At 42.7% G+C, this 12,343-nt stretch overlaps 1 protein-coding gene across 4 annotated transcripts in view; it reads left to right on the plus strand.

Annotated features, from left to right (window-relative positions):
• The window catches only part of ANO2 (anoctamin 2), a 343,520-nt gene that overhangs the window by 170,434 nt on the left and 160,743 nt on the right, over nt 1-12,343 (plus strand). For all 4 annotated transcript variants that reach the window (XM_077871350.1, XM_077871352.1, XM_077871354.1 and 1 more), the window contains 2 exons: nt 1,800-1,934; nt 8,805-8,965. In XM_077871350.1, coding sequence (XP_077727476.1) covers nt 1,800-1,934; nt 8,805-8,965 — 296 coding nt within the window. The remainder of the gene's footprint in view (nt 1-1,799; nt 1,935-8,804; nt 8,966-12,343) is intronic.

Genomic DNA, 12,343 nt, shown 5'->3' on the forward strand with positions numbered 1-12,343 from the left:
TATTATCTTCTGGCTTACATAGTTTCTGCCAAGAAATTGACTATAAATCTAACCTTTGTTCCTTTGCATATAATATCCTCTCTTTCTCATCTTCCCTTCCCCAGCACCACCTTCACCCCCACTTCAGCTTAATTAAAGATTTTCTATCTTTGTTTTTTAGATTTGATTAAGATATGTGTAGGTGTGTAGGTTTCTGTTTTGGTTTTAATATTTATTCTGCTTGGGATCCTCTGGAGTTCTTAGATCTATGTTGGGTTGTTTTTTATTAATTTGGAGAAGTTTTTTAGACATAATCCATTCAAATATTTCTTCTGTCCTCCTTCCCTTAATCTTCCTGGGACTTCGGTTACATGTATGATAGACCCTAGGATGTTATCCTCTCTCTTACCCCTCCCCCAAAGCAGACTGTTGATCGTTGTCACTCAGTGATTGAATGAGAGATGATGCTGGGAGGTGGGTGTACTTCTATGCCTCTCTGCAACTAAAGAGGCCCTTCCCAGTTTCCTACCTTGACCATTACCCTCTTCATGAGTACCAGATGGCGGTCATTGGCTGGGATCTTGTGAATGAGTGTAAACCTCTCTTGTATCTGGAGTTCCCAAGTGATTCTAATCTGTCCTGCTAAACTATACTCAGCCTTTCAGAGTTTACAAGATTATATCTTTTTTTCTTTGTACTCATTTTAATAACGATGGCCTTTTTCTCCCATGCTCTGCCAAATCTGAAACTGTTTGCATGTCCTATCTTTCCTTGGAGGGGCCTGTCATTTTTTTTTTTTTAATTCGGTTCATATGATTACCCTGCAGCCTCCACTCTCTGATGGGTTCAATGAAAGTTTGATGTCACAGATTATCCAGATTTCCCTGGTTGTTAGGTGGAAGTCACATTTTCTTACCACTGTCTATATCTGAGGTGGGAGCAGCACCTCTGGTAGTAGATAAATAGATTGTACTCACTCTACTTATTCTTTTGTCCTCACATCAAAGAGTGGGCTGCACTCCCATCTCCCTACTGTATTTTGTGTCAGAGCCTCTTTGGAAATAAAATATACTGTTTCTCTGTTGTTTGTATTTTTTTCATCAGGTGTCCATCACCAATATTTATTTAAAGGAAAAATTTAGTTTTAGAGACCTTGTGTGATAATTTACTACCTTCCTGCACCTAGGGATCAAAAAGATAATGGATTATTAATTTTCTTTTTAAAATAATCTTTTTATTATATTATTAGTTTCAGAATGCAGAAAGATAAAAAAAGAAATAAACACCACCTGTAATCCCATCAGCTAAAGAAACCATTGCTAATCTTTTACCAAAATGCTTCTAGTCTTTTTTCTATGAATTTAAGGTTGGTGTATGTAAGTCCACATGCCCACCTAGATAATTTGCATGTTTTGTTCACATAAGCTAGTTCTGAAAAGGTGTGTTTTTCTGTGGGCTGTGGTACTCATGAGATAATGATGTGTTCCTCATGTTTGTCTGGTAAAGATGACAAAATAGTATGGCCTATTTTCAGTTTGCTGTTAGGGCTGGATTCCTTCTAGGGGCTATTTCATGTGAATAGCCAGGATTCCCTGGTGTGTGTGTGTGTGTGTGTGTGAGAGAGAGAGAGAGAGAGAGAGAGATTCCCAGGGAATATAATTCATAACTGAAGAGACTGGTTCTTTGTGCTGAGGTCCTTCATGCACCACCTAACTTTCATCTCTTTGTTTACACTGACCCGTTGTCAGGTTTAGAACAAACTGAAATGGGAGAGATGGATGGTGTTTGTCATATGTGTTGTGATTTTCTTTCTTTTTCAGAAAGTATTTTGGAGAAAAAATTGGACTGTATTTTGCCTGGCTGGGATTATATACGTCATTCCTTATTCCTTCTTCTGTAATTGGAGTGATCGTGTTTCTTTATGGATGTGCAACAATCGAAGAAGATATTCCCAGGTGAGATGACTTTAAAGAAAAAGCCTCAGTTCCCACATGGCAGTAGTTTAGAGTTTCATTGCAGTTGAAAGTACAGTTCACATGCTTCCTTCCAAAGTCCTCACCCTCTACTCTCTCCTCCCCTTACCACACACGTAATCTCCCTCCAGAGACAGATCTGGGAACTCCAGAGCCTGGGAATGGCTTCAGAGCCTGCTGGGGGCGGCTCCCTCCCTTTCCTAGTTAAGCTCTTCTCCAGGGCCAGGGTATGATGTGGGCAACTGGATTCTACCTGGTGGAAAAAATCCATGCCTGAGAAATGTGTTTTCCCCTCCACTTTATGACTTTTTTCTCTGGATTCTCATAAGACCCAAGGTGGGAAATGCTGAGTGGCATTGGGTAGCAATCACATGTCTATATGGTCAAACACTAATGGGGTAAAATTCTGTGAGGCTGTCCATAGAGGCAGGCAGCTCTGGAAGTGAGAAGGGCCCACCCTCTGGTTCAGAAGTCAGAAACTTCAGGGGACAGGCCCCAGAGTGGGGCCCTTGGAGAGCCAAGAGAAGGAACAAAGGCTGGTCCTTATGGTGAAAAGAGAGTCTTCTAAGAATAGTAGCACTTAAAAATAGCCTACTTAGGGTGTGGGGTGGCTCAGTCAGTTAAGCATCCAACTCTTGATTTTGACTCAGGTCATTGTCTTATAGTCATGAGATTGAGCCCCCAGGGGCAGGTGCCGCTCCACAAGCACATGCAGAGAGACTTGGTCGTTGACCAGGCCCTGCCGTGGCATCAGCAGTTCTAGGTCCTCTGGCCTCACAGTCTTACGGCCAGCATGAGCAGCAAATGCCTCCAAGTCATCAAAAAGATGCTGGAAATACCTGTCCAGGCATTTCTCCACCATCTCAACAGCCTTCTTCTCCATGGGCATCTTAGCACAAAAGCTAAAGAATTTCACATAGTGGCTCAGTCCAGTCTTGTGGGGATCTTGACGGGGCCTGAAGCCAGGGGGCTTGGGCTCTGGGAGGAAGCCTGGTCGACAGAGGCTCCAGAGGAGTTAAGACTCCAGAGGAGTCTCCAGAGGAGATAAGAATGCAGTGCTAGATGGTGGGACTGGCTCAAGAAACTGAGGTCGCCTGGCCTGAGGAAACTGAGTGGTGCTGGAGGCCAACTCTGGACTTGCTCTTCTATCAGAGATATCCTCATCTTCTGAAGATCCTTTTGGCTCATTAGTCTCAACAGCTTCTGTCATTTCTCTATATCCCTTAGAATTTTCTGTCCTGACAGGGCTGGTGCTGGGTGTGGAGCCTGCTTCAGATTCTCTCCCTTCCTTGGTCAGTGCCCCTCCACCCTGCTCACACTCTGTCTCCTCTCTCTGTCTCTCTCTTAAAAAAAATAGCATCCTTTAGGGTGGACAGCATTACATAGTAGCTGTAAGAGTGAATAGCTTCATTCCCTGAACCTTCCTTCCCTTGGCTGTAAACAGGGATAATAACATGTGCCTAGTGATGTTGTTGTGAGGATTCAAGGAGACAATGTTTGGCACACAGTAGAATATTAATAAATAATTGTTGAAAGAATCAACATATGTGGAAATAAAGTACAAGTCGCAAGAGAGACACTTAACTTATATTTAGAATTTAAATCTCTTGACATATTCAGCACCGTCCTTGAAAACCAAAGCATGGTTAATGTATTTTAATACTTTTTCAGTTTCAAGTGATAGAAATGCAACATGAACTGCTGAAGAAAAAGAAAAAGAAAAAAGAAAAGAAGGGGAATCTATTATGAGGATTCTGGGGTGTATCAGGGAACACAGTGGCAGGCATGTGGCTAGCATAAGGGCCAATGGAAATAGGGACTCTTGTTTATTTCCCATCTCTGGTTCTTTCCTGTATTTGTTTCACTACAGATTTTCCCCATTGGATATAAACATTCCTACCAATAGCTCATAGGTATTGTTTCTTAGAGCTTTCTCTTTGAGTGGTTCCATATGAAAAAGTCCTATTGGCTCACTTTGGATTAGGGTATAGGCCCTGGGCCAATAGTCGTGGCTATGGGGCAGGATCACATTGTACCAATAGGATGTTCCCTCAGCAGCCAGGTGAATGAGGACACTGGGCAGACTGTGGGTGTCCACTGTAGTTGGAGGAAGTAATGGCCATTCTGAAGAAAGGGCCAAGAGCTGGGCTCCTTTGGGGAAAGGAGTTACCAGTTATCTCTTCTTGTTACCATCTATATAATCTACAGAAATGGTCTATAAATTAGAAACTAGGGTTGGTGTTTCCAATAGTTAGAACAAAGCTAAATAACGGTATAAGAGACAAGGATTTGGATATTTTTGTGTATAACACTCCAGTACCAGCTGCTCAGTGTTTTGAATGGGAATTCTATGACTTATATCACATAACATATAGGGTGGAGGTTCTGCCTCCCTCAGGCCAACTAGCATGAGGGAAAAACTAATACTTACCAAATGCTTGCCTTGTGCCAGGTATGGTGCTGGGTGTTTCTCATGTACTAGTTTCTTTGATCCTGTAGAGATCATGGTTGTAAACTGTTATATTGGTTTTATTTTAACCTAACAGAGATGGAGAAATTGATGCTAGTGCAGTCATATAACTGGTCCGACTACATCAACTAATAATTGTTACAATCCTGATTTGACCTCAATTGTCTCCTACTCCAAAGTCTTTACTTTTCCCATAAGATGTGAAGTCTTGGGCACCTGGCTGGCTCAGTGGATTAAGCATCTGCCTTAGGCTGAGGTCATGATCTCAGGGCCCTGGGATGAGTCCTGCACTGGGCTCCCTGCTCATCGGGAATCTGCTTCTCCCTCTCCTTCTCCCTCTCCCTCCTGCTCATGCTTGTATTCTCTCTCTCTCTTTCATAAATAAATAAATAAATAAATAAATAAATAAATAAATAAAATCTTAAAAAGAAAAAGATGTAAAGTCTCCCAGAAGGCTCATATCCTCCTTGGCAGCCAACTGGCTTTGCTTGGTGATTTCTTAGAAAACATGGCTCCCACATTTCTCTTGCCCAGTTTGATCCCTAGAGAGCTGGGGCTCAGGTTGATTCAAACTAGAAAACTCTACACTGTGCATGGAGAGCCAGGGCCAATGTAGAGGGTGGGCCATCGGAGTGCCGGTTTACATCAGGATTTAGGACGTATGCCTTGGTTCCCCATCTGGGAATACATCCGACGGTGACCATTATAGCTGGAAATGACCATGGTCTACACATACTGAAAAATATGTATCTATACACATGCACTCATATATAGTATATATGCATGTAAAATGTGATCATTATCACTGCAGATGTATCTTATTACCTGTCAGAATGTATAATATTTCATAAACTATATATAGCAACCCATTAGTGGATGGTAGAATCAGTGTAATGGTTATTTTTTTAAATGAATGAGAATAAGATAGCAAAGAGTAGAATGAAATATAATGTTAGTACTCATCACAAGAAGGAAGTATGGGTATTGCTTCATGAAATTTTAGTTAGCTATATAAGTATGTTTATAGAGGAGAGGGGGAATATATATATATATATTTGCATACTGGAATCTGATATAAAAGATCGCTTTTAAACTGTAGATCACAGTCAAAAAAAGTTTGAAATTGATGTTGTAAAGCTGAAATTTTGGTTGTTGGTTGTTCAGATTCAGGTGGGATGTGATAAATGAATATGTAAATAATAGAAAAAAATAAGTGTATTATGAATAATTTTTTTAAAAGGACTGCTCTTTAATCATAATTATATACCCATCAAAAATCTAGGCTCAATGGACTTGATGAAAATTCATAAAATAGCACTCCCTATCAACAAAAGGATAGTCTTTAAATCCTAATACTGAATCTAAACAAATTCATACTCTTCCGGGATCTGTGTCTGTCACCAACGCCTAAGCATGATTAAAAACTTGTACTATTCCTGTGGTTACTTTACAGGGTTTCTAATTTTGACATTAAGCCTGGAGTCTACTATCTATGTATCATTTTTTTTAAAAAAAATGTGGCCTTCATCCAGTTCTCCCCAGTGGTTATGTCTCATATAACTTTAGGACGATATCAAAAGCAGAAAATTTACATTATGTGGAACTTTAAATGGTACCTTTTATCTTCAGCAACTTTGATATATGAGATACAAATATGACTTATGAGAAATAATTCCACATGTGAATGAAATATCTATAGAACTTTACTTATACCAAAGGGTTGGTTCCATTTATTAGGTACTTGCTTATATGGGTAGGGAAGACTGGAGCATTTAAAAAAAAAAAAAAAAAGGCTGATTGATCTAAACCATCTTATTAAAAAACAAAAAGGTCACTTCAGGTCTGAGACCTTAACAGCAGACACTGTGTCTGAATTTCTGGAATAATTGCCATGTTGCACCTTCTCCCTTCACACCAGCACAGCCTTGCATCATCTAACTTGTGAGCAATGAGTTACTGATTAAGAACACCACTCACTTTGGGGTTCTGGTTCAACTGATTGCTGGGCCATTTATCAACCTTCTTGTGCTTTCTAGAGAAAACGATAGACTGGAGAAATACAGCATTCGATTTATAGGCACAGTTGCTTCCAACTAGAAATCCATGGATTATGCAGTTCATGAATAACCCAGATAGGATTTCAATTCTAGCCAAGTTCCTCTCATCTTTCCACTTCTCTTTTCAGCCTTGCCTAGGCAGGCAGCCTCTCTCAGAGAATGCAAAGTCATTTTAATATCATCCTGGGGCAGAATTTCTCCAGAATTCTGTTCAAATTGCTTGCATTCAAACAGACAAACAAGCAAACAATACGACCCAATACATATAAAGCATTCTGACTTCAAATTTAAATGATCTAGGGAATAGCCATGCGATGGTGGCTGCCCTTTTGTACAAATGATCAGCAGTTGACTGTCCTCCCAAAAACAGACACAGCACTTATGTTTCAAAGTGCTTTGTACTTTGTTAACTAGTTGCTAGCACATTTTTCATTCCTGACCTTTTGGCATCGACTGCTTTTGATTAGGATTAGGCTAGGAGTATCCCTCCCCCAAGTCTCTGTGTAAAAAATAAAATAAAAGCCCCAAAAAGCAAAGTGACATCCCTGACACACACATATACCTGAAGGGCAGCATTGAGGAACCTCTTATGTTCTCAGACATGGCTTAAACGCACAGCCCCTTACTAAAATTTATATGGACCAACAGTTTTCTGTGTGAATCTGTTTTCTAGGAGGGGACTCTCCTCTCTGAAAGTAGAAACTCCTTCTCAATGATACACCAGACACTTGTCTGACCCAGAAGACAGAATAAACCTTGCTCTCTAGTTACCCATAAGAATGTGCCCAAGTGAAACCAGCATGGCTGAACTTACTATTAAGATGTTATTATTTAATATTGTCATTGTGAATGAGTCACTGCTATTGACACTTGCCAATGGAGAGCTTAGCAGCAAGTCAAGTGGAGGAACGAGGATTTATTCTTAGAGACCTAGAGTTTCCATTCTCTCACACAGAAGGCCTTTTCTTGCTGTGGGCTTAATAGCTCATTAAAAACAAACCTGAAAGCTGGGACTTGACAGCCAGGGACAGTCCTCAGGAAAGCCCTTCATCTTCCTAATGAAGGGGAACTGGACCCAGGCACCCCTTGACTTCTGGGTTTCATATAAGCACTTGCATTAGCACATAGGGTACCAGCCAGCTCACCCTGGTGATGGCCTCCCACTCATCAGCCATGCTCTGTAGTACCCTCTGCAGCCTCTTTCCAGAGGGAACACAGCAGTGGTTTTCAGTGTAGGACCCCCTACCTCCCCATAACTGTGTCTCCAGCTGCTCCATGAGAACAGCCAATGCTTCATTTTCATGAAATCTTGAGTTCTCCACCCTGCTGCCCCAAACAATGAACATAACCACCTACCCATTCCCCAGGGGAAGCATTACACACCAGAGTGATGAGTTCACTCATTTTCCTACCAATATGTAGTGTGGAGGGACGCTAGGGAAGCCAATTAGGGCTGGTAGTACTTTGGTTCTTATTCGCAAGCATTCATATAAGCCTGAATTTATTGGATAGCTAACCACCGAAAGAGTGAATGGAATTTCAACTATATTCATTAGTCCACTAAATAGAAATATACTGAGACTAGGTTAGAATATAGCTAACGGTTATTTGACTCATGCTTCTCTCTATAAGTATCATAGAATCTAGACTTTGGAAGAAATTACCCTATTCTTTCATTCCCCCTAGTCCCATTTCATGGTTTTGATCATTCTTATTAGGCTGAAGTTAGATCCCATTCTACAAATGTTCATGCAGCTGGTGCACTTGGAAAGGGCCTCTAACCCAGTTCTGACTCCAGTCTTCTTCACGTGGCTTCTCCTTGAGAAATTAGAGCTTGTGTGGATCCAGCCATACTCTTGTGTTTGCTTCTCCCCATGACCAGGTCTCACACATCTGTGAGGCAGCCAGTAGGGTTTAAGGAGACGGTCTGTGCTTGCATGATGATGGTGAAATCCAATTTCAGACAGGTGACGGATTCATAGTTGTTGGTGCTCCCCACCAATCTCTTAGACTCAGCACATTTTGAAGGGACTTTATGGATCATCCTGCAGTGTACAACATTTCTGGCAGATGCTCATGAATTTTCTGCTAGAATACCTCTAATGACGGGTCCGTACCGCAGAAGGGGCCCACCCGTTTCTTTGAAAAAATATAGGAATAATGCTCTCATGGCAAAGAATCCAATTCCAATGTCTTTAACACACCTCGCTTTTGGAGCAAATAAACTTGGCCATGGATTTGGAGTGGGAGATGTCTTTAGGGCAACTTGCTTGTGGTGGGTCCTGCCTTAGCTCTCATTGACCCAGCAACCTCTCTCTTCCGCAGCAAAGAGATGTGTGACCAGCAGAATGCCTTCACCATGTGTCCCCTGTGTGACAAGTCCTGTGATTACTGGAACCTCAGCTCAGCCTGTGGCACGGCAAAGGCAAGCCACCTGTTTGACAACCCTGCCACCGTCTTCTTCTCTATCTTCATGGCTCTGTGGGGTAAGTGGTTATCATAAACCTTGCTTATTTTGGTAATACCTTAAATGGGTACAGTGACCATGCTCTAAAGCCCATATCCTTTGATTTATGTTCTTTAGTATTTAGTCTTTATACCTTAAGAAGTATTTTAGGGACAATAGATTTCTCTCTTTTACTTTTATATGTGAGTAGTACTAGGAATTCCTCCATGGTTTTATGTATTTTTTTAAAAGATATGAGACATTCATCTTGTATTAATCTCATGTAGAAATTATTCGGAATTTGAACCCAACGCATGTTTGAAAATGAACGGGAAAAATCAGAGAGGGTGACAAAACATGAAAGACTCCTAACTCTGGGAAACGAACAAGGGGTAGTGGAAGGGGAGGTGGGTGGGGGGACTGGGTGACAGGCACTGAGGGGGGCACTTGACGGGATGAGCACTGGGTGTTATACTATATGTTGGCAAATCGAGCTACAGTAAAAAATATACATAAAAAAAAAAGAAAATCCCTAGCACACACATGAGGAGCTCCAGATATATCTACTAAGATAGGGGAAGTCATCAATGTCCACTATAATAACACTCAGAGTGTGGGGTGACTGCCATGGCCACAGAGTTAGCTGGTGGGGAAGGTTGGCCCAAACTTGATCTCCTGACTCTAGATTCTGTGCAATTTCCGGACACCATGAGTGCAGACAGTAGAGATTTTACTCAATGCCAGAGTAGTGTTTTCAGTATTTCCACCAAAGGGATTTGTGAAGGAAAGAACAGATAGTTCCATCATTTTCTTCCTCCTCCCTTTGTCTCCCCAGAGCATTAGGGTAATAAACTTTCTCTGGGCCATAGCCATCTGACCATAAACACACACACACACACACACACACACACACACACACACACACACGGAGACACTTCTGTTCACAAACTGGAATGGAATAACCCAAAATAATAACACTGTGATAACTGGACATTTCCAAGAAGATACACCCACATGTATCATACAAGGAACAAAGTCAACATGGTTCAGCCCATCTTGAGTAGCCACCTGATTTTCACTTTTTACTCATCATTAGATATGCAGGTCCTTAGTTTCTCCATTAGATCACAGAATGGCAGGGCTGTGATCCCACTGCAGAGGATGCTTGATTATCTCTGACTCCATGGGGCCTGGAGGACATGCCAGGATGGGACCATGAGTCACACATTCCTGAAAGTGTGAAGAGGAGAGAGGGAGAGGTCTGTTTTCAGTAGTGCTAGGAGTACTAACACAAGCTTTTTCTGTTCCCTGTAGGGACCTCTCCTTGGGTGGAGATAGAACCAGACTGGAAAGATTACCATATTACTAGGCCACCAAGGAACATTTCCAGGGGACACTTTATTCTCTGTTCTCAGGTGGAAATGCACTGCCTAGGGGCACACAGGCAGTAGTCAGCCCACAGAAGTAGGGGCAGAGAGTAGGAGGAAGTGACACTTATCACCATGTGGCTCTGGAAGTGTTTCCAGGAGGAACTCAATAGAACCAGCTGAAGCTGAAGCTTATGGCCTAGGGAGCCTTAGGTAGCAGCTCTGTGTCTGCTTGTTAAGCAGGACATCTCGTGATTACCCCAGATCCATCAGAACTGATTTGGAACCTGGAATGCACATTCAATGTTTGATACATTGCAATCCTAATTCCCATTTATTTGTCTTAAGGGATTCCGATGACTTGAGTGGCTATAGTATCATAATACTGAGTCCATGATCCCTTACAGACTTCCCTGGGATGTAATTCCTTGTTGTAGAGAAACTTGGTTTTCAGTTGTACTTTGCCACTCTCAAGCCCCAACAACAACCTCATCTCTTTCCTCAATAGCTGTAATTAACAGATGTCTCCTACCCCCCTGGGATCTGTGGTAATTTACTGCCGCTGCCCCTGCCCCTCTTGCTCCCTCTCATGTGGCAACACAGGAAAAGCATAAAGGGTGGGATGCGTCAGAGCTTCCTGGCATAGCGTGGGCTTCAGTTGTGTTTTTTTTAACAGCTTTGCTGTGTTTTATGTGATTGTGTATTTGGTTGCAGCAGCCAAGAGCCGCTGGGCATGATTGCCTGCAAATTACAATTAAAAATAATAGTACTGCCTCTCATTACAATGATTATTATGATCAGTGGTGCTGTGCGTGGTGGGTCTGGCCTGAGGCCCAATCTGCCAGAAGGAAGACTGGGGAGAAGTGGTTCTCTGCAGAGAGACTCTCTGTCAGTGGAACCATAGTAGAGGCTACTGAGCCCGGGCGCATGGAGGGTGCTGGTCAGTATGGACTGGGTCTGTGGAGCCTTCAGGCCTAGCTCCCAGCTCCTCTGTGGTTCGGCTTCGGACTCTAGGGAGCTTCAGAAAGTGAATGAAGCCTTACTGAAAAGGAAAGTAAAGGGACAGGGTTTCTGAACTCTGTTCTGAATAGAAGTTAAGAACATTGACCTAGGGGCCAGGCGGTCCTAGATGTGTGTCTCACAGTCCTACTCCTTACCAGCTGGGGTCCATCACAAGACAGTGCAGATCTAGCTCTGTGTCATAAAAGTCAGCACTCTTAACCCAGGTACCATATACCTGGGGCAAGATTCTTAACCTTTGGATATCATCATGCTCATCCTTAAGAATGGTTAAGGAATACCTACCTCATAGGGTTCTTGTGTCGGGTGAATGAGATATGTGTGTAGAGCACTTAGCATAGTGCCTGGCATACAGTGCACACAGGAGGTGTGAGCTGTTCTTTGCCATTATGACAATCCTCCCTTGTCCTCATGACTCCTCTTCAGTGACTTCTTTGCTCCCTCTCATCTGTTCCCATGGTCTGGCTTCTCTTTATAGAGCCTGCAGTCAGGAAGCATTCTGAGCCCTGCTGTATGCAGAGCCCTCCTCAGGCACTGAGACAAGGATAGAAAAAGGAGAGACGCCCTCCTCCCCACCTTGCTCTCAGAGCATCCCCAGCCCCATTCCAGTGTTGGGAGGTCAGGATGCACTTATGTGAAAAAGCCTCAAATCCAAGGGAGAAACCACATGAATCTGTGCACTGTAACACAGCACCATGTAAAACAAATGTAGCTGTTAGCAACTGTGCATTCAACCAATCTGTGGGTGTTTGTTCTGCTTAGTTCTGTGCCGTGCCTGAGGTAAACAGCCAGCTAAGAGCTGAGGAATTTCACAGTCCAGTTACTATGCTGCAGACCTGAATGGCAACCAACAGTGCAGTGCTGCACACAGTGAAGGGCACCGGGGGTTTTCCTGGTGGGTGGTGTCGAGGTGTGTGGGTGGCCTCAAAGAGTATCACTTCCCTTCCTTTCCAGGGCACTGGACTCTAAGTATAGTAGAAGTGTAGAAAAGAGGGTGCCCCAAGCAGAATGGATCAGGAAAGGATGGTGGT

Source organism: Canis aureus, chromosome 25, assembly GCF_053574225.1.
Source record: "Canis aureus isolate CA01 chromosome 25, VMU_Caureus_v.1.0, whole genome shotgun sequence".
Classification (NCBI taxonomy): domain Eukaryota; kingdom Metazoa; phylum Chordata; class Mammalia; order Carnivora; family Canidae; genus Canis; species Canis aureus.